Raw genomic sequence first — 25917 nt, 5'->3', positions numbered from 1 at the left:
CACACAGTAGGCAGTCTGTTTCACAGACCTGTTGCATCTTGCAAGTGTTCCGCCAATAAATTGTAGTCTTCGGTTGGCTTTACCTGTACGTCTTTAGTTGAATTAACAGCCTTTAGATTTGTGTAGTTTTTTGTGACACCAAAATTTAATGATTCCTTTTAGTCTCACCACACTTTTCATTATTTAGAGTTAATCGTTACTTTTCACACCATACAGATGTCTTGCCTAAATCATTGTGCAATTTGTTTTAGTCACCTGATGACTTTATAAGATGGCAAATGACAGCATCATCTGCAAACAGATTGTCTCCTAAATCGTTTATGTAGATCAGGAACATCAGAGGGCCTATAACACGTCCTTGGGAAATGTCAGATATTATCTATGTTTTACTTATGACTTTCTGTTGGTTACTTCAAACTGTGATCTTACTGACAGAAAATCACAAACCCAGTTGCACAGCTGAGACCCTAGTCCATAAACACACAATTTTATTAGAAGTCACTTGTGTAGTACAATGTCAAAAGCCTTCGTGAAATCTGAAAACATGGAATCAGTTTGACGTCCCCTGTCAGTAGTACTAATTACTTCATGAGAATAAAGAGCTAGTTCTGTTTCACAAGAATGATATTTTCTGAATCTTTGTTGGCTATTTGTCAATAACCTAAATCATTTTCTTCAAGGTAACTCAATATTCAAACACAGTATATGTTCCAGGAACTTACTGGAAATCAATGTTAGCGAAATGGGTGTGTAATTCAGCAGGTTACTCATATTTCCTTTCTTGGTTGTTGGTGTGACTTGTGCAACTTTCCAGCCTTTAGGTACAGGTCTTTCGGTGAACAAATGGTTGTGTATGATCGCTAGGTATGGATTGTTGTTTAAACATACTCACAAATAAACCTGACTGGTATACAGTCTGGAACAGAGGCCTTGCCTCTATTAAATAATTTAAGCTGCTTTGCTATAACAAGGATATTTACTTCGAAATTACTCAAGTTAGCAGTTGTTCTTGGTTTGAATTCTAGAATAATTACTTGGTACTGTCATCAGTAACGTCACCATTGTTGTCACGCAGTGAAGGTACTGATTGTGTCTTTCTGTTGGCAGAATTTCTTTGGATTTTCTGCCAGATTCTGAGACAGAGTTTCGAAAACTATTGAAAGGATCTCGCATTGAAGTACGTGATAAATTTCAAGCTTCTAAAAACTTCACCAGTCTTGGGGACTTATGTGTTCTTTTAAATTTGGCATGCTTTCCTCGTTGCTTCTGCAATAATGTTCTGACCTGTTTTGTGTACCTTGGGGGATCGGTACCAACCCTTAGTAATTTAATTGGTGTATGTCTCAATAGCCATCAATACTATTGATTTGAACTTTCCAATTCATCTTTTTTTACCAAGCATGGTAGTGCAGTGATTAGCACAGTGGACTCTACATCTACAGTGATACTCCGCAAGTCACCATATGATGTGTGGTGAAGGTTATCCTGTACCACTACTAGTAATTTCCTTTTCTCTTCCACTCGCAAATAGCGCAAGGAAAAAACATACAAGCCCTAATATGTCCAATCTTATCATTGTGGTGTACACGAAATGTACATTGGCATCAGTAGAATTGTTCTGCAGTCAGCCTCAAATGGCAGTTCTCAAAATCTTCTCATTAGTGCTCCTTGAAAATAATATCACCTTCCCTCCCCTGCTTCCCATTTATTGAATTCCTGAAGCATCGCCGTAATACTTGCATGTTGATTGAAGCAACCAGTAACAAATCTAGCAACGTGCCTTGAATTCATTTAATGCGACCTAGTGCAGATCCCAAACACTCGAACAGTATTCAACAATGGTTACAGTACTGTTCTATATGTGATCTCCTTTACAGATGAACCACATTTCTTGAAATTCTCCCAATAAGCCGAAGTTGACCGCTCACCTTCCCTAGTACAATCCTTACATGTGCATTCCATTTTTTATTGCTACATATTTAATTGATGTGACTGTGTCAAGCAGCATACTGGTAATACTTTACTTGAATGTTATGGGTTTGTTTTTCCTTCTCATCTGCATTAACTTACATTTTTCTTCATTTAGAGCCTTTTATCACACCAACTAGAAATTTTGTGTAAGTCATCTTATATCCTCCTACAGTTAGTCAATGACGACACATCCTCATACATAACAGCATCGTCAGCAAACAATCGCAGACTGATGCTTACTTTGTCCGCCCAGTTATTTATATGCATAGAAAATAACAGGGGCGCTGTCACACTTCCCTCTCATCTGCATTAACTTACATTTTTCTTCATTTAGAGCCTTTTATCACACCAACTAGAAATTTTGTGTAAGTCATCTTATATCCTCCTACAGTTAGTCAATGACGACACATCCTCATACATAACAGCATCGTCAGCAAACAGTCGCAGACTGATGCTTACTTTGTCCGCCCAGTTATTTATATGCATAGAAAATAACAGGGGCGCTGTCACACTTCCCTCGAGCACTCCTGATGATACCTTTATCTCTGACGAACACTCGCCAATGAGAACATCATACCAGGTTCTATTACGTAAAAAATTTTCAAGCCACTCACATAACATGGGAACCTATTCTGTATGCTTGTACCTTCGTTAACAGTCAGCAGTATGGCACCATGTCAAATACTCTATGAAAATCCAGGAATATGGAATCTACTTGTTGCCCTACGTTCATAGTTTGCAGTATATCGTGAAAAAAGGACAAGCTGAGTTCCGCACGAGCGATGCTTTCTAAAGCCATGCTGTTACATGGACGGATGCTTTTCTCTCTCTCAAGGAAGTCTGTTGTATTCGGACTGAGAATATGTTCAGGGATCCTGCAGCAAACCAGTGTTAAAGATATTTGCTGTAATTTTGTGGGGCCATTCTTTTAATCTTCTGATATACCGGAGCAACCTGCACTTTTCTGTAGTCATTGGGACTTTGCACTGGGAGAGAGATTTGTGATAAATGCAAACTAAATAAGGGGCCAGTGCTGTAGAGTACTCTTTGTAAAACTGAATTGGGATCCCATCAGGACCTGGTGACTTACTTGCTTTCATCTCTTTCAATTGATTCTCTACACAATGGATGCTTATTACTAAGTCCTCCATACAGGAGTCTATGGCGATGGTCAAATGATGGTGTAATTGTATGATTCTCCGGCGTGAACGATTTCTTAAATGTGAAATGTAAAACTTTGGCTTTACTTTTGCTGTTGTCTGCTGCCACACCAGACTAATTAATGAATGACTGGATCAGAGCCTTAGACCCACTTAGTGATTTTACACAGGACTAGAATTTTCTGAGGTTCTCAGCAAGATCTATTACTAAGGTATGTTGATGGTAATTGTTGTAACCTTCACACATCGATCATTTTACAGATTTACGAATTTCTGTTAACTGCATGTATGATTTACAATCTCTTTAAACTTAACCCATAATTCCTCTATCCCTATTGTACTGGAACTAAATGATGCCAATTCATTGTCTTAAGTGGGGTACTAACAACTGCCTATCTGCTCTTTCTAGCAGAAATACCCTCCTAGTTTAGGAGGAAGACGATCCAAATCCCCATCAGGCCGTCCAGATTTAGGTTCTCTGTGATTTCCCGAAATTGGTGCTGGCAAATGATGGAATGATTTCTTTGTAAAAGGCACAGCTGATTTACATCCCCCTCTTCCCCTATCCCAAGCCTGAGCTCTGTCTCTAAATGACGTCACTTCATGGATATTAAACTCTACATGTTTCTTCCTTACTTGCTTCCAATTCCTTTGCAGAATAAATAAAATTCTTCTCAGCTGCAAAATAACTTTCTTAATGCTCGCCATTTATTTATCTTCTTACTACAGATAATACCCTTGACAAGATTAATACACTATTATACATTCACAAACTGTTCCCTTTTGCCAGACAAGTGAGAATTGACTCATTTTGTGATACCGATTATGTATTTACAATGCTTTCACATTTCCTTTTTGTCTTTATTTTTTACAATGAAAAGCAACAAGGCTCTGGACAGTGTGGCTCCCATCGCTACAAATTTTTGTGTCAGTTGACAAAGACAATATCACAGTATCGGGATCTTGAAAACTCCACCTTAAACAAAAAAATAATTTGTGTGAATGTATTGGCAATACAGGTGATGTAAATAATGTAAAGTATAAAATTACAGATGCCAACCTGATGTTGCTTAGAAGGGAAACACAGAAGTGCTACCACCAGTATAGTAGAACTTCAATTAACCATCACTTTTGGCACCAGGTGGTGGTCAGAGTGGTAAAAAGGTCAGACAATCAGAGGAAAATAAGACAACTCATTTACAGAGTTCAGAACAATTTAGTAAATCACATTTAAGTCAAAAATATTACATTTCTAATAAACAGCAAGAGAAACAGAAAATATTGGACACTGTAAATCTATTTTAAAAACAGAGAGAGAGAGAGAGAGTGTGTGTGTGTGTGTGTGTCCTATTGCTTACCACTATACTGTTGCAAAACAAGAGCAAGGATCTGATCATCTTCAAGTTCTTAATTCGTAATAGTATCAATGTCACTTTCTTCTATCCATTCCTCTATATTAGCACGATGGGTACCATTCTGAAGAGTTTATAATCCAGCAACTCAATCTACAGTGTCTGACATTATTTCTGGAGGCTTTTGCTTTTGGCTTAAGCTTGGAAAACGTTTCTTCCATTATTTCTGTGGAATGATTTTTCTAAGTTCTTCCCAAGCTTTGGCAGCCATGTAGTGAATTGCATATTTTATGTTGAAGCTTCTCATTGCTTCAAAAAGCTCACAACTTTCTTCTGTTGTCTCTAACAAAGCGCTGATGTATTTCCTCGTGTAACGTTGTTCTAACCACCCAGTAACATCCAGGTCCATTGGTTATGGGGAAGGGGGGCAAAAACATAGCTTTTATGCAACTTTGTTGGCTTTTATGCAATCTTGTTGGAGCTCAGACTCAGAGGGGTAGCTTGGCACTTGCCTGCGAATACAATCGCACTGAGTTGGCAAACTCGATCGATAACGCTGGCACACTGTTTGGTGCAAAGCACAGATGCATGATCGGACGCATGGTTAGGTAATCCGAGGAGTTGGTTAATCGGAGGTTGGATCATCATGGTTCTACTATATTTGTAATACTACAGAAAACCACATAATTTTAGCCATGGGGAAAGCAGGTACCAGATTCATATTTATTGAAAGAAAAGTGATACTTGTTTGGTCAGTTCTTCAGTAGAGCTTGTTAGTTTTGGATTAATGGAAGGTAGAGAAAACATTGAAAAACGAGCTTCGTGATTTGTCTGGGATTTGTTTAGCCAGCACGAGAGTGTCGCAGAAATTTTTTACAAACAGCAGTGGGAGACTTTCCAAGAAAAATGTTGAGCTTCGTAGAGAGCATTATTCACTAAATTCAGAGAATTTACATTCAACCATGACTTGTGAAACATATTTTCTTTAACATATGATTTGTGTAATGACTCCAGTGCTAAATGTAGAGAAATTTAGGCTCATATAGAGTGATAACCAACACCCTCTCTTCCCACGTAGAATATGCGATACAGAATACAAATGGAGGAAATGTACCTCTGGGACACACAATATAGAGGCTTTTGAGTACAGATTTAGATGTAACTTGTATGGTGAGCTTGATTGTGAAAGTGAATGTGTTTAACTCATTTTATTATTTGCCTGTGTTATATGCTACAACTAGTTCTCCTTTTATTTGTACCTTCCAAGATTGTAAATATATGCTTAGTAGTAAAAATATTGGTCACCATCTGTTGGTCACTTTGGAATAGTGAGGTGATGTAGAACTATTACCAGGGGCTATTACCAGGCACTCACATGACCCTGGACCATTGACATGTCATATCAGTGAAGTGATGCATATACGCCAGTCAGTTGTGTGAAATCAGTACAGTAAGATGGGTCTGTGTACAGATGCAAAAGAATTAAGCTGTTGAATTTGGATGTGCCCTTGTCTGCACTGTGTATGAAGTTGGTCAATTTGTTAGCGTATTAATGCAGCCTACCCAGTGAATCTATATGAAAGATGTACTACTTGTTGCTATGTAATTCAATGCATGAACAGTAGTTGTAAAAAGAACCTAACAGTCGGAGAACAGAGGCTAATGTCACACATCATCAGTGAGAATCAGTTTCAAGTCCAAAAGGAACTAAAGGCCATCAGTGACTAGGTCCATCTCAACCAGTTTCCAAATGAACATTTCAAACGGAACTGGTTGCAGTAGACATTAGGAATAAGGTGCCTCTCTAATGCCCATTGCTCACAGCAGCACATGAAGCTGCACATCTTATTTCACACAGAATTTGTTTAGTGTAATCCAGTGAGTCAGTGGATGCAAGGCCAAGGCAACCAGTTTCCAAGTGAACACCCTGAATGGAATTGCATGCAGTAGGCATTAGAAATTAGGTATCTCTGTAATGGCCATTGCTCACAGTGGCACATGAATCTGCACATCTTCGAGGGCCGAATGACACAGAAAATGAACAGTAAATGACAGAAGGCATGTAGTGTGATCCAATGAGTTACTTTTTCATCTCTCTTTCAATTGATGTAAGGCATTTAGTGCACTGAGCGCCAAATGAGATGTTTAACCCTCAGTGTGTGACAGGTGTAGTTCAGGTTGGAGGTGGTTCTGTGTTTTGGGGGTGTCTTTCACACCATGATTTGTGCCCACTCATTCAGATTACAGTGAACATGAACTGGGATATTTATTTCAAAATTCTTGACAAGCAAGTGTTGCCCTTTCTTCTACAGCGTGATCCATATAAACCTGAACTAGTTTAATGAGTCATAATTTTGTAACCAATAATAGGGCACATTTGTAGTTTTGGGAGATGAAGTCCTCACAGCAAATGTTGGAAGTGGCCCCCACCAGCATCAATGCTCAACAGTACTTATTTCATCATATTCTGCGACATTCTGTGAAGTGTGTCCTCACCAGTGTTGCTTATTTCATGTGTAATGGCCTTATGGAGTTCTTTAATAGTCCGTGGTCTAATCTCATACACTCAGCTTTTAAGATACCCACACAAGAAAAAAATCTGGGTGGGTTAGGTCATGTGATGGGAGGGAGGGCAGAGTTTTTGAGATAATTCGGTCATCAAAGGAACTGGTTACATGTTGCATGGACACGTTAGAAAATGGCTCTGAGCACTATGGGACTTAACATCTGATGTCATCAGTCCCCTAGAACTTAGAACTACTTAAACCTAACTAACCTAAGGACATCACACACACATCCATGCCCGAGCAGGATTTGAACCTGCGACCGTAGCGGTCGCGCAGTTCCAGACTGTAGCGCCTAGGACACGTTAGACATTGGGTTAACAATCCTGGAAGCTGACACTGCACACCACACTCCAACCTTTTCATCATGCACTGGTGGTTTGTGGATGGTACAGGGGTTTACACCAACTCAGTATATGCTGTTTTGTGTGTCGATGTAACCTGAAAGATGGAATCGTGCATCATCTGTAAACTAAGTTAATGTCTTGACATTCAGTCAGGAATCCCTAAAACTATTGACAGTAACACATTCTTTTCTCATGATCTGTTTCTTGCAATGCTTACATCATTACACTCTGTATGGTAGCAATGCTGATTTCTTTGCAGCTTTCTGACATTGCGATTGAAATGCCTGTCTCCTGGCTTAATCACAAGCAGAGTTTTCTAAGCAACTTCAAACATTACCAATAACCTCTGCACTCAGTGATGGTCTATGTTTACCACTGTCACTGTTTAGTACACCAGTTATCTCCAGCTTCCTTAACAATTAATAAAATTGTTGCTTTTCTTGGAGAATCGCAAACATTGAATTCTCTTCAGAAAATCGCACATATTGAATTCTCTTTGGAATGCCCATTTCATTGAAACCAATGAGTCTGCCCTCCATTATGTTTTCACTATAAAAACCCGCTCTTGAAGTGCTTATTGCATGTTTCTACCAGCTCAAGACTGCAAACGAATCATTAATTTGCTCCTTATTGTCATGCAGTAAGAACTAAACACTCACAGACTTCACAAGCAGTGATGGATGAGGCTACGAACTAACTGACACAATCCAAGCAAGTGTGGCATTATACCAAACAAAGAACCTCATGGTCAGGAACAACAATCAACTTGCCAACAACGGGTAGTACTTTGACTCTCCCAGAGCTACTGAAATCATTAAAACAACTCTCTCATTTCTACAAGCTTTCAGAGGGAAATTATGACCTATTGAATTAGTTCAGGTTTACTTGTGTCTCCCTCTACATATTTATCATGAGTGTGCTGTGGAGACTTGCATCTTTCAAGACAACAAAAACCATGTAAACTGGTTTGCACACACAACGTTTGTGGTTTGACGAACACAGAGGCTCCCTATTGCACCTCAAGTGACCTGTTTAGCTTCGTAATCTTAATCGGGTGGAAAATGTCTGGCTGTTTTGAACAGTAGGTGAAATGCACCAATCAGCATCCCTGTAATTTGGTAGCTCTGTAGGATCTAATTATCAAGGAGTGGCTTCAGCTTGTAACATCCCCCCAGGCTGTAATTCAGATTAAATATGCACTTAAATTGTGTGTATATCAACGTAATTACAAAGTTTGGTATCATTTCAGTAACTCTTGGCAGAAAAAGTCACAGTTTTATTTGAGAACTTGAATGTTCTGTTGTTGAAGATATCTGATGATTATATCTGCTCACTGCAGTAACATAGTCATGAGGTGTGTTATTTGGCATGGTTGGTACTCGAAATAATAACATGTATGCAATAAATCTAATCACACATTTAGTGTAATGATTTTCAAACTACTTTGGTTGAATTTCCACAAAACTTTGATGCACACCTACTGACATGATCTTGTGCACTTACATGAACAAAATTTGCACTGGTTTCACAGGTACAGCCACTGAATTGTAAATATGTTCTTAATAATCAAAACCAGTGTGTATATTATTAACAGTTATATTTTAACTAAATTATAATTACAAAAAATGGATTATAGAGTTATAGAAATCCGTCATGGCGTAATGAATAAAACATAAACACAGATTTTCTACTCATAGTCAAGTAATAGACATCCTTTTAGATTCTGTTTTGTGAAATATATGTTTTTACCAGTCAGAAGTCTTCACATCATAGCTAAACCCAATTAATTTACCAAACATGTTACTAATGGTTGTTTTTCAAAACTCAGTGTTATGCAGAGACACATTTTTACTTCTATTTGGGATTATGAAAATACTAGTAATTTTGCTGTGTTTATATGGCAAACATAGTTAAGTAGTAGTGATATTGGTTATGCTTGTAAGTGACATAGTGAATAGTAAGTAGTCAGTGTTAGTCATTCGTCAATAGCGCATCTTGGTCTGTTACATTACAAACTGGATATGGCATACCTGAAGGAACCTGTCGACTCTCTTCCTTGCCAGATTAAGTTCGTTATCAAGGCTGGACACGGTGCTACAAGGTATTAGCGTGATGTCTCCGGTGAATTGACTTAATTTTCTGTCTTGAGTGTTAACTACTTTTATTTGAGTTTCACTTGTTCAAGTCTTGAAATCGCATTCAAATTTATATCCCTACATAATTAACATGTGTGCTTTCCCAATAGGCTATGGGTTCCATTTACATCGGTGATTTCCCGGATGAAATCCTCCTACACATCTTCTCGTACCTGTCCCGAGAGGAGCTGGCCGCAGGGCCGAGCCACGTGAACCGGCGATGGCAGGCTGTGTGTAATGATGACACACTCTGGCGCGACAGTGACTACGTCGTCGGTGAAAACCAGACTGATGAAGAGGCCCTGTCGCTGGTGATGAGCATGCCACAGCTGCGAGTGCTCAGGCTGCAGCGCATGCTACCATCTGGCATGCTGCAGCACGTGTTCCGCACGTGCCACAGCCTCACCGAGCTCGAGATACACTGGTAAGTCCAGCTGTCAACTATTGAAAGCTTGGTGGGTCGGTATGTTTCCTGTAAAGTACTCCAGGGTGGCTAGCGACATAGGAGTGCAGAATAATTATAAATAAAAACAAAAAGTTACAAGTCACTAAACTGTGTGTGTGTGTGGGGGGGGGGGGGGGGGGGGGGAAGAGAGTGTGTGTGTGTGTGTGTGTGTGTGTGTGTATTTACAGTGCATTCTGGGGGCTTTGGTCCATATTCAGATGTCAGTTCCATTGTTTAGCTCAGGTGCATTGCTCGGTAAACTGACCATCATGAAATATCTAGAATATTTTAAATAAGTGTCTTTTATTGCAGAATTTCTTCTTACTAATCCCCCAAAAACATTCTGCACTCAAAATGATCAATTTGAAACATTGTAGATATTTCAACATCATTAGTTTCTCAGGAGCAAAGTATGTGTGATAAACACCGGAAATGTCATTTGATGATAGAGCAAAGCCTCAAAAACACTTTAAATTCATTGACTGGTTACTTTGTGTATGTGTTTATATTTTAGAGTTTCCATCATTTAAGAAAAAAGAAATAAGGGTTGGGAAACATGGACATTTACTGCCAATAATTGTAACGTACTCATTCTCACCTAACCGTAAAGAATTATCTATTCCATGTACATTTCATTCCAATATAATGCATATTTTGCACATTGTGAAGAAAACAGATAACTAGCATTGGAACAAAATTTTCATTTATCTGATTTACTTCATTGCTGGCATGATGAATAAAATCTTCCGCACTGGCTGTTTTATAAACTGTCATGGCAAAGCAAAATGATTGCTTAGAGCCTAGTCCCATCGTCAAGATAAAAGTGGATAGCATGCTAAAAGTGGTTGTCTGTGATTAAATTTACTATACAGCACCATGCTGTAAACAAGATAAAAGTGTGCACAGCATCAACATAAACTGTACTGGTGGGTCAGTAGTGTCCTGGCAATTGCAGGCTGTTGTTAACAGTTACAGGTATCTCAGGTTCTTTGTAAGATTCACATACATCAAGGTGAGTAAATATTTAAAATGTAAACAGTGAGCACACTTTCAGACTTTGTTATCAACAGATACAGCATCTATTTCTATTCTTGTTGGTAAATTTTCTCCAACCACAACTTAGTTCAGTTGTGAACTATTCTTGCAACTGACTCCCACAAAAGCTACGTCAGTGCCCTAGCAAAGTCGTGTGTTCACAAGAGATGGTGTGATAAACAAAGATGATGCATTTCAGACATATAAAACCAATATTGTTATTTTTAATGCAATTTCTTTACAAAATTACATTTTTAGTGTTAATATTGTCATAATCATTTTTTTTATTACATGTATTATGTCTCATCACTTTCTATACTTTCTTTTTGCCTTTATGTTTTTGTCTTCGGCCCCCTCCATTCACCCCACCCTCCCTCTGTCCCTCCCTACCTCTCTCTCTCTCTCTCTCTCTCTCTCTCTCTCTCTCTCTCTCTCTTTTGACTGAAGCTGGCAAAGCTGGCATAGTGCTTACCAACGTACTTTTACCTACTTATTCTGACAACACCCCACTCCCTTCCTCCCATTTCATCTTGTCCCCCCTCTCATTGGGGCTGAGTTACCTACCCCCTTTTAAACATCCCCAACATATTGCTCTTTTAGAAGGAACTTTTGTTCTGATTCGTTATTTTTACATCTGCCTATTGGCAGTACTGGTATTTCACTTCCTGAAAGTAATTACTGACCAGCAATTCTTCTTCATAAATAATTTTATCATGTTGCTGTCCAGGACAATGTTAGTCCATATTTCAAGGTTTTCTTTTTATGGAAATTGAAATTATGATGTTATTGTACACCACCACTTGTGTTGTTGCACACAGATTGTGCAGCAGTAGTTTGAGCCATTGTCGTTATTGTGTTCCGCCCTCAGGAGACACAAGCTGTTGCCCTCTGAGCTCAGCTGCCTGGTCGAGAACTGCCCCAACATAGAGAGGCTTGTAGTGCCTGGCCAGCGAACAACGGTCGAGCATCTGGAGGTATGGCCCACCTGCTGGAGTGAGGTTGCTCTGTTTGCAGCTGACAGAAGCATATTATTCTTCTTGTGTGCATGCAATAATAGCAGTTTTAAGGTCGATTCACACTCGATGTCGTGGAACAGAATGCATTTCTTACAGCAACATTTACACAGTCTGTCGACAGAATGGGGCCAGAACGAGACGGTGACATCACGGATTCCCCAGAAGGAAGGTGTGACATTTACACATCAGTTGATGAAGGGAGGGGGTGGCATTGTCCTCTGTCATTGGAATTTAACCTATTCTCAGTGAGTTCATTCGTACTGTAGGACTGAATTTTGCTCTTTTTTGTCTTCTTAGTCTTTATTTTGTTTGCTTTGCATTGTGACACTTTGAGAAGGTGTTTGTGGATTTTTGATATTTTTCCTGTGTGTGTTGTTTTACAAAAGAAGTCTAATATGTGAAAGTGAAAACTGCTTTACGCTTTACAATACCTAGAGAAGGAGAAAGTGTACACTATACGTAAATAAGGATGTAAATTGATGAAACCATTTTCATTAAAAAAAATTTAACAGTGAAAACGTCAATTGTATTGAACAAGAGAACTACAGTTTTTGGAAGTAACTGCAACCAGTCACCTCTTCACAGTAAAGTTTCTATTTTACCAAGAGTAGCCTCAAGTTACCAGGCACCTCTTCGTCAGATTGTGATCACCTGTAGTGTTGTGGGGGTCGTTGGGTAAAGGTACTTGCATCTTTGAGATTAATTGTGGTGCACAGATCATTTTGGGAAACATGGTTTGGTTACTTCCTGTAAAGCATATGGGAGTTGTTATCTGGATGTAATGAACATAACTAAACAAACTGTTGTAGGGGTCATGACGTGACCCGTACTGTGGCAGGAGTTTAGCTGCTGGCAAAACAGGATGGAATGTCATTTTCCACAAATCAGGATGGAGGCCTGGTGATGTAGGTGGCCATGCGTTAGCATTTCATCGGAACGACAGGCTGTGTGTGTGGGAAGCCACAGTTTCTGGTAACAGCATCGTGGCAGAAGCCTGCAGCTACAGGTGGCAAAGTCTGTGGGTGACAGATGGCTGCGCCATCTTGTACTACTGCAAATGCTGTCTGTCTCGTAGTTATTGAGTGGTATAAATTGAATCACACAGTACACAGTACGTACATGGTTACTGCTAAGTACAAAGAACATCTGAAAATGATGATCTGATTTTTTGGGTAGGGGAGAGGGAGGGTATACATGATAGTTGCTTGGTAATACATCTCCAACAGCAATGCTTCCATCTTGGAATTGGAACTGGTTGAGTGATACTGGTTAGCGTAGTTTGTGGTGTCAGCTTACTGAATGTGTGGCTTTTGGTCCTGAATAGGCTCTCTTAGCGAATGGTGCCTTGTCTTCAGGCCAAAGCTGGTCCCTTCTCTGTGATGTCATTCTGTTGTTTGGTGCAAGAAGAGTTCATTGCCTCCTCTCAAAGCTGTGGCACAACACTGTGTTTTCCCAAATGAGTTGTTCCTACGGCTGCAAATAACTATACAGCAAAATCCCACAGACAATGCTAAGAACAGGTACTGTCGTACAAGAAGGTGCTAAATGACTTGAAACTGGTCAAGGTAAAATAGAAGTTGTATTGTACCATCGCAAAAGACAATTGTGTGCGTTTATTGCTGGAAACCTTTATTCATCTCATTCACAGAGTTCCACATTGTAATAGATAAAAGTTTTAACTGTACCATTGACGTTATTCAGTACTTAGAAAGAAGACAAAAAACATAATGGATAACATGAATACATTCTACATATTTCCACCTAAATATTTTTGATGTGTTTCTATGCATATACAGGTTGGACCCCAGCATTGGTCAGTATTCAGAGATGTGACAGCAACGATCATTAGAAGCAAAATAATGCAGTAAACTTGGGCTCTAAAATGCATACCTTAACAGCTATAAGCATTTCTTCATCTTCAGTACTGTGAAATAAATCTCTACTACTGCAAGCCTTTTGCTTCCCATATTTTGAGAGGCTGTAGTGTGGATCAAAAGAAGAACAAAAAAGCCCAGTAAACAGGGGCTCAAAAGTTCATACCTTAAGAACTGTGAGCACTTGTTCAGTAGAAAAGATGTGTTCCACAGTATCGAAAATGAACAAGTGCTCATAGCTCTTAAGGTATGCAATTTAATGCCCATGTTTACTAGACTTTTTTTGCTTCAAATGATCATCCTTGTCATATCCTTGGATCTTGACTGTTCTCCTGGGACACTGTGTTCCTGTGTGCAAGTAAATGTCATACTTTGAAAAGTTTGGGTCACCCATTTCCTATTTTTTAATCTTTCAAAGCTGTGTGTAACGAAATTTTGCTATGGCCATCAGTAAACCTATCATTGCTAGTTCCTTAATTCCGATGCTAAATTCCAGTTTTTTGTATCATGGATTGTAACTCCTAATCTGACTTTCATCATTCGATATTGGGCTAATTGATGTGACATACTGATATTCTGTGAGGACACCTCCATTTGATTATGACACTACCTTCCATTCCACTGACATCCAGAATGAATCGACCTTAGTTGATTGTGCAACAGGATTATATGTTGAGAATTAACCATTTAAGTGTAGAGAACTTCCATGGTATACAAAGTGCAGTGTGCCTGGTTTACACTTGCAACCAGTTGTCACATAAAAGTGTCTACATAATACTGCTAACTCTTCCCTAAAGTTGATGGTTACATTGGAACTAATCAGCACCTGTGGCATGGGAAGTAGTGCAGACTCAGGGATGTAACCACCAATTCATGGATGCTGCAGTTGGAGGGTTGATGGTCAGTATTTTGCATGGACATAATATGAAATTATTTTGTAGCAAGATATTTTGTCTAACTTTACAATTTCACACTTCCCCTGCTTTTTTTGGATTTCTACAAGTAATTCATCATTTAATTCTAGCTCTTACCAGTACTATATCTTTCCTGTGTACTGACAGGTGATGTGAGCATTACAACTGGCTCTAAAAATAAGAGTGCACCATTCGGAAATCAAAATTATTGTGAGAGTACAAAATGGTACGTTCCTTAAATTATTCAAGAAGCTAGAGACAAAGAAGAAAACAAGTAAAAAGAGGGATAAATTTACACTGATAATGGAAAGTGAAAAATGTTATAAACAGGAAGATTGTACAGGACTAGTTACTTTTGTGACAGACCTTGAACTCAGTTTCATAATACTTCCCTATTTCCTTGTTAGGCGTAATGTACGTGGACCAGTCACATTGATGTGACAACCAACTATGTTCAGCAACAACATACAATAACTGCTCACACACAGCTTGGGACAGCACTAGAAGTGGAGGGTATACGTTGGGTAGACACAGAAAACGGTGCAGTCATTGGCTGATGCGGAAATGAAGTGATCTATCTAACATCCAAACGGGTATGATCATTGGATTTTGGGCCAATGGTGGAATTTCTGAAATGGCTGAATTTGTAAACTTTTGACATGCCACCATGCTTGGCAAAATGGTGCTATCCAAAACCAGCACCAAGGCAACTGCCATAGATGAAAAAGACAGTGATGGAACTGATTCACTGATGCAGGACATCATTAAAAACTGTCCTTGACAAAAAAATTAAATGACATGGTTAATATTAAAGAGACCATAGACTTCTGTAATTATCACTCTTATGGGATCACTCACCCATTTGAAAAGAATAGAGGCAGTAGCTCAAAAGAAAAAGCAACAGAACTGCTGTGTCAGACTAAATTCACTCACAAAAAAATTAATCCAACATACAAAAAGTGAAATTATCTCCTCAGCCTTATGCAAAACCTTGCAGTATTGTTGATGAAACATGTTGCTGTGTGGTGCATCTTTAAATTATTTAATGAGTCCAAATTTCATAAATTCAATTATTCAAAAATCAGTAAAATAAATCCAAAATTCTGTGCCAGACAAGCTATTTCAGTAAATGAAGCTGTTATCTAAAGCTGAGCATGTTCCAATAATGTTCCGACTATTTAGACTTGTAATTGAAAATAATTTATTCTAGGATTTTAATTACAATAATACATAGTTGTGGATGAACCGGAAACAAGGATTGAAAAGATCACTTACTTTAAAGTTGACGTAATGAGCAGTGCACAAGAGCAGAAAAGTAAAATTGTCGTTGTTGACATTCTGGGCTTTTGTTCTTTGGAACAGGAAGATGTTCACATGTACACACTGCTAATGCCTGTTCGTTTATTCTGGTTTAGTACTTTGAGGACTTGCCTCTTTCAGTTTGGGAAGATATCTGAAACATGGAGACAATGGAAAGAACAATTAACAAGATGGCAGAATTAATTTCAGTAGGCAGGGCAGGATACTTTATCAGGATAGAACAATCTAAGAAATCCTCACACTGTTTGTCAAATAGAGACTATTAATGAAACAGTTGTACGAGCATAAAGCAAAACATACATTTCCTTTGTTATAACTGCATGTTGTTGTTGTTGTGGTCTTCAGTCCTGAGACTGGTTTGATGCAGCTCTCCATGCTAATCTATCCTGTGCAAGCTCCTTCATCTCCCAGTACCTACTGCAACCTACATCCTTCAGGATCTGCTTAGTGTATTCATCTCTTGGTCTCTCTCTGCTATTTTTACCCTCCACACTGCCCTCCAATGCTAAATTTGTGATCCCTCGATGCCTCAGGACGCGTCCTACCAACCGATCCCTTCTTCTAGTCAAGTTGTGCCACAAACTTCTCTTCTCCCCAATCCTATTCAATACCTTCTCATTAGTTACGTGATCTACCCACCTAATCTTCAACATTCTTCTGTAGCACCACATTTCGAAAGCTTCTATTCTCTTCTTGTCCAAACTATTTATTGTCCATGTTTCACTTCCATACATGGCTACACTCCATACAAATACTTTCAGAAACGACTTCTGACACTTAAATCTGTACTCGATGTTAACAAATTTCTCTTCTTCAGAAACGCTTTCCTTGCCATTGCCAGTCTACATTTCATATCCTCTCTACTTTGACCATCATCAGTTATTTTGCTCCCCAAATAGCAAAACTCCTTTACTACTTTAAGTGTGTCATTTCCTAATCTAATTCCTTCAGCATCACCCGACTTAATTCGACTACATTCCATTATCCTTGTTTTGCTTTTGTTGATGTTCATCTTATATCCTCCTTTCAAGACACTGTCCATTCCATTCAACTGCTCTTCCAAGTCCTTTGCTGTCTCTGACAGAATTACAATGTCATCAGCGAACCTCAAAGGTTTTATTTCTTCTGCCTGGATTTTAATACCTACTCCAAATTTTTCTTTTGTTTCCTTTACTGCTTGCTCAATATACAGATTGAATAACATCGAGAAGAGGCTACAACCCTGTCTCACTCCCTTCCCAACCACTGCTTCCCTTTCATACCCCTCGACTCTTATAACTGCCATCTGGTTTCTGTACAAATTGTAAATAGCCTTTCGCTCCCTGTATTTTACCCCTGCCACCTTTAGAATTTGAAAGAGAGTATTCCGGTCAACATTATCAAAAGCTTTCTCTAAGTCTACAAATGCTAGAAATGTAGGTTTGACTTTCCCTAATCTTTCTTCTAAGGTAAGTCGTAAGGTCAGTATTGCCTCACGTGTTCCAACATTTCTATGGAATCCAAACTGATCTTCCCCGAGGTCGGCTCTACCAGTTTTTCCATTCGTCTGTAAATAATTCGTGTTGGTATTTTGCAGCTGTGACTTATTAAAGTGATAGTTCGATAATTTTCACATCTGTCAACACCTGCTTTCTTTGGGATTGGAATTATTATATTCTTCTTGAAGTCCGAGAGAATTTCACCTGTCTTATACATCTTGCTCACCAGATGGTAGAGTTTTGTCAGGGCTGGCTCTCCCAAGGTCGTCAGTAGTTCTAATGGAATGTTGTCTATTCCCGGGGCCTTGTTCCGACTCAGATCTTTCAGTGCTCTGTCAAACTCTTCACGCAATATTGTACCTCCCATTTAATCTTCATCTACATCCTCTTCCATTTCCAAAATATTGTACTCCAGTACATCAGCCTTGTATAGACCCTCTATATACTCCTTCCACCTTTCTGCTTTCCCCTCTTTGCTTAGAACTGGGTTTCCATCTGAGCTCTTGATATTCATGCAAGTGGCTCTCGTTCCTCCAAAGGTCTCTTTAATTTTTCTGTAGGCTGTATCTATCTTACCCCTAGTCAGATAAGCCTCCACATCCTTACATTTGTCCTCTAGCCATGCCTGCTTAGCCATTTTGCACTTCCTGTCGATCTCATTTTTGAGACGTTTGTATTCCTTTTTGCCTGCTTCGTTTACTGCATTTTTATATTTTCTCCTTTCATCAATTAAATTCAATATTTCTTCTGTTACCCAAGGATTTCTACTAGCCCTCATCTTTTTACCTACTTGATCCTCTGCTGCCTTCACTACTTCATCCCTCAGAGCTACCCATTCTTCTTCTACTGTATTTCTTTCCCCCATTTCTCTCAATTGTTCCCTTATGCTCTCCCTGAAACTCTGTACAACCTCTGGTTTAGTCAGTTTATCCAGGTCCCATCTCCTTAAATTCCTACCTTTTTGCAGTTTCTTCAGTTTTAATCTACAGTTCATAACCAATAGATTGTGGTCAGAGCCCATATCTGCCCCTGGAAATGTCCTACAATTTAAAACCTGGTTCCTAAATCTCTGTCTTACCATTATATAATCTATCTGATACCTTTTAGTATCTGCATGTGATGTAGTAATTTTTGATTTCCTTGTGGCAGTCTCAGTTCATACTGTGCAGTATTAAATTAATTTAGATTAATCCTGTTCATATGGTTGCATAATGATATAACTGCATGTTTGCCAGTAACTGAGGAAATATTATATATGTTATTCATGAGTACCTCCAGGCTTTCAGAAGATGAATGAATGCTCGAAAACTACAAAATGTACAGAAAAATTACACATATCAGTGGATAGAACATCTCTCCAGGTTTTTATTTCTAATATACGCTGCGGCTTAGTTGCAGAGCACACCACTAGGAAGCAGGCATGTCAGAACACAGCATATAATGGAGCAATGCTTGCATTTCGTGTCCTCGAATTTGCATAAGTTGATTTCTACTGACAAAGTGGCCTGGCAAAGTGAATCTTCATAATGTGCATGTTTAGGGGCGCAGAACATTCACACGAGAATGTGGAACATACTTGTGATTCATCTAAAGTTAATGTCTGCTACACCATGTCCTCTCCAAAATTATAGTGACCAATTTTCTTTGTGAAGAAAACTATGACTGTTGTACCTGGACGTGCTGCAGCAATGGTTAATGTCACAATTATAGTACAACAGTTGAGACAGTGCTCGGCCACACTTTGTTTTAGATGGCAGGAGTTTGAATATTGTATTGATGATTGCTACCTCACATATAGTGTCTGTATTGAGCACCTGTAAAGTGAGTTAAAAGTTTGTAGAAATGCTCTATCCACTGATATGTGTTAGTTTTCTGTGTGTCTTAAAGTTTTCATGCAGTCATCTTCTGAAACCACAGATGTAGTTATGAATAATCTGTATATTGGTTTGTTTACATTTTATGGAGCCCTTTTTATGATTTTGGACGTAAAATTTAATAGATATTGTTGTAAATCTTTTCTATAGGTAGAAATACTAAATCTTATATTTGTCATAAATCACAATAATCTTCTTGGTGTCTGGAACTCAAGTAAAAGTCTCTTTGCTCATCTTCCATATTAATTTCTGTGCTTTTATTTATGAAGTATCATCAATGGCAATTTCGTACAATCCTTTCTTTTAGGAACAAAGGTTGCAACTCAGCTAACAATAGGAGCGTTTAGTTGCTGACAGGCACGCGCCTGTACACACACACACACACACACACACACACACACACACACACACAGCTGCTGCTGCTGCTGTCCACTACTTCTCTGAATGTTTCTAGTGGCAGTCTACCTTTGTATCATCATCAATTAAACCACCTTTTAATGAAATAGGTACATACTATTACTCTGTGCTTTCCATCTCAGGAACAGGGAGGCATCAAGAAAATTCAATGTGTCTTGAAATAGCACCAATTTTGACCAACTTCAAAGTACCTAGGAGGAGCAATACTGGACTGTGCCCCACTGTCAGAAAACATTTCTCCAGTGTCATACAGGAAACCAGCACTTGGAGTAACATGTTGAAAACGTTCAGAGCCACTGACACAGGACCTAAGAAACAAGTTCTTACGACCAGTGCCTTGGCCCTTCGCTACTCTGCAGTGGAGTATGCCTCCACTGTTTGGTGTAAATCACCTCATGCCAAAACTGTGCACCCTGCAATAAACAAAGTTTGCAGGCTATTACAGGGTACTTAAAACCAACACCTGTTGGGAAGATTTATTGTCTTCTGGTATCTCACCTTCAAATATTTGTTGAGAAGTTGCTGCCAATCTTGAATGACTGAAGCCATAGAACTTTGGTTTGGCCATTAACTACATCAGCCTAAGATAGTGGTGCAAAATGACTGGGCACTTATAAGTTGGGGCAAGTACCCACTATAAAAGTCTGGGCAAATGTCCCAAATACCTGGTAATTTATGCAATTTAAAGATAATTTGTAAGTGGTGCTTATGAAAAAAAAAAAAAAATTAATCCGATATCCTGTATCAGAAAAGGTGTTTTGCAACACTGCTTCTTTAGGGGTTATCAAAGCTTCTTGAGAGTTAGGGAAGAGTTATTAGAGGACATAAACAGGCCTGTAAACATGACTTTTTGCATCTTTCATGACGTCAGTTCTTGGGGTAGTACATAAAAAAAGAAGAAGAAGAGGAAGAGGAAACAACATTCGAGTTGAAAAGTAATTTTTCAAAAAAAAAAAAAAAAAAAAAAAAAAAAAAAAAAAAAAAAAAAAAAAAAAAAAAAAAAAAAAAACATTGTTCTCAATCAGTTTCTTGAACTTCACAAGTTGGAGAATCATGAAATTCTGACTCTGCCTTAGCTTCACCTGAATATAACTGGAATTAGAGTAAAAAATGTTTATCCATAATGAATTTAATTAGGGATGCGTCATTTTCAGACTCTTGATTCCACTATTCCAAGAATTGCTGTTTCTCTAGGAATTGACTGTTATCAGAAATGAACAATTCCCTCATTTTGGGTATCAAATCTTTGTTATTAAATCTTTTTTATATTCATGTTCTCATTTTATCTTTGCAACAGTGCAGCCATATGAAAGTAGATAAAGAAAGGAGCAGAATAGAAAAGTATAATTGTCTCAAATTGCACTATAGCTAACAGTAAAGCTTCTTCTTCTTCCTCTTCTTTTGTTCACTGAAAACAGTTAGAACATTTAAGAATACATTTATCATTAAAAAACTCTTGTCAGTTGTTTAATGCATTTAGTAATAATTTTGTTATTAATAATCATTCATCAGTAATAATCAGAGATTCAACATAAATTATAGAGAGATCTAAGGACAACACAGCTGTTCAACAAGGTGTGTGTGTGTGTGAGAGAGAGAGAGAGAGTAGGGCTGCTAAAACGAAAATGGACATTATAAATTATAAGCAGCTGTCAACAAGCAGCACCCTTTCTCGGTACAGCAAGTTAAAAAAAATAAAAATAAAAAATGAAAAAAGAAGTTCAGTCTTAGCAATAAATACAAATTATAATATTGTTAGCTTTAAGTCAGTGTAAATATTTACTAACTTTTCATGTTGGTAGTATCATCACATCCCTTAATGTAATTGGTAAATTGTACATTCTAGCAGCAAAAACTTTAAAAAATACTTTTTTTTTATAAATACTATGATTTTGGGCTTTTGCCCCATCCACATCACTAGTCTAGGATAAAATCAATAAAAAGTTTGCTTAAAACAGCAGAACTTTCGAAACTCCATCCAGACAAGACAACAATTTTTCAATGGAATTGTGAGGCATCTGGCCAGCCACAACAAGGAGTATTGTGTTTGGAGGCCCCTTAACCACTTAGGAACTGGTGCTGGGAAGGCAAAGTCCTCCCTTAAACTTCAGGGTTTCACTTCACAGGAACTTATGCTTGCAAATGATAGTGCCCTAGGTGTGGCTCAGTTTTTGACAAATGTCATCTGCTTTGCAAATTTAGTCACTGATATTTCTGATATATTATATGCAGAAAAATTCACAGCTCTGGAATGTGTTTACTAATCTATCAGTTGTTTGTTTATTTTTTTTATTTTTATTTTTTTGTTTTTGTCCCCCCCCCCCCCCCCCTCTCTTAGGAGCTGCCATAGAGCCCAAAGTTTTATTAGTTTCTACTGTTCAAAACCTGTCAATATCTGTCCATTGCATTCTGGGAAGTTTATGATGTGTATACGTAGAGGATTACTGGTTGACCAGAGTATTGGAATAGTCTCACTTCCTCCTAGTGATTTGTTTCTTAAAGTATATGAGGTGCCATACTATCTGTCGACAGTCTTTTCCGTAACTTACTTTCCATAGCTGTTAAGTTCATTGAAAATATTTCCCATGTATTTAAAGCTGTCTGTTCGTTTCAGTGACCAGTCACTGACTACTAGATGTTTCTTTCCATTGTCAGTTTTACTGAAGACACCATACTCCTGTTTTCTCCTCATTTATTTGGAGCCCTGCCTGTAGCACCATGTTTCTGTATGTACTGGTCATGTCAATGAGGTGGTGTGTGTTTTTACTTACTAGGACAATGGGACTTTCATAGACATAGTGAGATAGATCTACTCCGCATACTTTTATTCCTCTTGGTTGACACTTGGAATTTTCTGTCAGTTCCTTCTAGTACTAGGTTTATTAGTACTTTGGATTACATGTATTCTTGTCCTGGACCAGATTTCGCCCAAGAACTCCAACAGATTCCCTTCTGCCAGTTGTAACTTTGCAGAATGGTTTTCCTAACAGATCCTCTCTAGTCACTAATCGTACAGGGTTGTCCTAACAGATCCTCTCTAGTCACTAATCGTACAGGGCAAAAGTAATTCTCATAATACATTTAATATGTTTGGTCAGTGTATGCTTTTTAAAATCTATGAAGAGGAGCTGAGTATCAGTATTAAAATGCAAGCTTGATGTCTTTCTCCTATACCTGTACTAGTTACTGTCCTACACTGTGTTAGGCTGTTTGTAATATCTGGCTTGACAATCATAGAAATAAATTAAACACTATTATTTACAATTTAATACACAAAATTTGAAGTTGGTTCAAAGTTTCATACTAACAAAAAGTTTGAATGGTTCCGTACACATGACGACACACACGAAATGCATCAGTCGAATGCAGATAAATTACTCACTAAAGTCAGAGATTACTTATGAGTATGAAACATGAAGGGAAAAAAAAAGTTTGATAAAATGGGGAACAAGTACAGTGATAGCTTATTGTTTTCAGATTTCGTTGGAGTATTTTCTTTAAAAACCACAATTTCATTGCATATATTTTTGTGTAACTTTAAATATAAGGAAAGTTTATTTTTTGTTACTCTTGAACACTAACCATATTCATAAAAGTGTCACACGTGTTACAGCTCATTAGCAAGATGGAAAACCTGAAGTCACTGCGATTTGAGTATCGGACATTGACGTATCAGCCTTTCAGGCTGCAACAGCTAGCTGATGGCTGCCCCAAACTTCGATGTCTGGAGATTCCTCTCCAGTTCTGTGCTGGTGATGAACTGGACAACTTTCTTGCTGTTAAGGCTGGACAGATAGAAGCACTGGAGCTCCGATGGATGACGTCAGATAGGAGGTGAGCTCATTAGTTAACAAAATGTGCACAATCACCAGGAAAAACTTTGTGGACATTTATGTGAAAGATGTATTTGTGTTGTTTTACCTAGTGCTGTGAACAGAGCAACAAGCTTTGATGAAAGTTTTGATGATTTCCCAACAGATAACATGCACTGAAGACATTTCAGTTCCTGGAAGTGATATGTGATAAAGATGCATATTTGCTTATTCAGTAAAAACTCTAACGTCAGTTCCAGGTCTCTAGGAAATGAGCCTTTACACAAGTACATTATCAGATTTGTGTTTTAATTTGGGGTATGGTTAAACACAAGTTAAATGTGCTGTGTATGAATACTGTCGCAGGGATGTTATTTTAGTTGTGTAAGCTGTGGCATATGTTTAGTGGATTACTATTTCTGCAATATAAGTTTTATAGCTCTTCATTAGTAATTGTCTCCCCTATGCTAACCATCAATTTGTGAATAGATGCATTTTCTAAACTGAGCAGAGTTGACTTTAGAAGATTCACAGTGCTGGCTGACAAACTTTGTGAGAGTTTTTGGGCTGATCTAAATTGTCAGAGTTTTCCACGAAATCAGTTGAAACTTGTTTGAATATTGGAATGAAAATAACAGTAACTAGAGGTACCTTCAAGAGGAAATGTTGGATAGAACCCATTGATAGTTCGTAAATCTGAAAGTCTGAATGTTGAATGATCCTCTGTACTTGTTTTGGACTTCAGTTTTTGTAAGTTCGGCAGAGTGAAGTGACCAGGTTAGCATCCTCCCAAGCATAAGCAAACACTATAGCTTTTCACGAGTTGGGAACTTGTAAAGGTGAAAATTGTGTTGCATAGAAATTGGCACCGTTAAATTCAGCAATAGGGCTTCATAAGAAATTACTCTAGTGTTTTATAAGCACCTAGTGTTTAAAGGGATTCTACAGAGACTTAATTGTGTTTTAGCCTCTGTATGCTGGGGATAAAAGCAAACTAGAGAATGCTTTGGTTGAAGGAACAGACTAGTCCACATTTGTTAAAATTGAAATAAGCTTACATGGTTGCTTTGTATGGCTTATTGATTCTTGTATGTGTAACCATCCTTCTGTGCTTATATTTTGAGATCTGAGAAAGTTGGTAATAACCAATTGGTCTGTTAAATGATGCGTGTTATCGATGTATAATTTTTGGTCCAGTGACCAGATTAGGTGTCTTTCTGTTAGCAGCTAGCAGTGTGGTTCAGGTGTAGATGCTGATGAATCAACCTCATCTTTGAACTGAAACAGAGCTAAGACCATTTTGAAACAATTTCACAAGTATAGGAGTGAATGGATTAGGTCCAGGTCCATCAGTAAAATGTTTTCCCAATGACATCAATGTAATTATGTCACATAGCAGAATTGAGTGCATCTCAGTGTTGCCCACACTAAGTGGTCATTAACAGCAGATATTGGTTGCGAGAAGAGGAGGAGGAGGCATGTTACAAAATAATTTCTGTACTGGGATTATCCAGTAAAAGATAAGACACCAGAAAATCTTTCGAAAAGTAACACAGGTGAAAACAATGCGCACTGTACATTAGTGTCCAACAATTGATGCGTGATTGCTTTAGTTAATCAAGAGTGGTATAATTCTTAACATAGTGGAAGACAAGCCACACAAATTAAAGATATCTACAATTCGTCTGGGAAGCCAGGACACACAAAGCAAAAGCTAGTTTTTCATGCATCTCAGTGTTTGTGGCCTCATATCTCCTGAACTATGTGTCTTAGAATGACACAATTTTTCGAGTAGATTCAGTCGTATATGTAGATACTGTCTGTAACCTGTGTTGGAAATAGAGTCAGTAGTACAGAACTAATAAATACCAAGTCACTCCTAATGCTGACGTTTTACTGCAAGAATAGAGAAAGTGTAGCAAGCAATAAACATTTTTTACTGTCATCATTTTGCAGGGGCTGTCAGTAAGAAAAAATTTCATAAAGGTTTGAAATAATGTGTAAACTTTATAGGAAGTCCCTAAGTGCTCTCATTGTCAAATACTGGATGAATAAAGTCTGGGTATTAGCTGGCCATCAATTACTCAGCCTCAAGACAGACACACAATTTCTAACTGTAATACTTGTCTTATTGAGTTAAACATTTAATATAAGATTATACCTCTTAATGAGTTGATTATGACAGTGTTTAAATTCAGTCAAC

General features: G+C 38.2%; 1 protein-coding gene across 2 annotated transcripts in view; it reads left to right on the top strand.

Moving 5' to 3' along the window:
- Window positions 1-25917, top strand: part of LOC124552556 (F-box/LRR-repeat protein 20-like) — a 58838-nt gene that overhangs the window by 5245 nt on the left and 27676 nt on the right. For both annotated transcript variants that reach the window (XR_006967929.1, XM_047126875.1), the window contains exons 2-4: window positions 9640-9953; window positions 11878-11983; window positions 23516-23736. Coding sequence is in view for 1 of the 2 variants with exons in the window: in XM_047126875.1 (XP_046982831.1) it covers window positions 9643-9953; window positions 11878-11983; window positions 23516-23736 (638 nt within the window). In the remaining variant the exon portion in view is untranslated. The remainder of the gene's footprint in view (window positions 1-9639; window positions 9954-11877; window positions 11984-23515; window positions 23737-25917) is intronic.

Source organism: Schistocerca americana, chromosome 10 (genome assembly GCF_021461395.2).
Source record: "Schistocerca americana isolate TAMUIC-IGC-003095 chromosome 10, iqSchAmer2.1, whole genome shotgun sequence".
In the NCBI taxonomy this organism is placed as follows: Eukaryota; Metazoa; Arthropoda; class Insecta; order Orthoptera; family Acrididae; genus Schistocerca; species Schistocerca americana.
The sequence above is the reverse complement of the archived record's forward strand: the minus strand, read 5'-3'. Positions and strand labels throughout refer to the sequence as shown.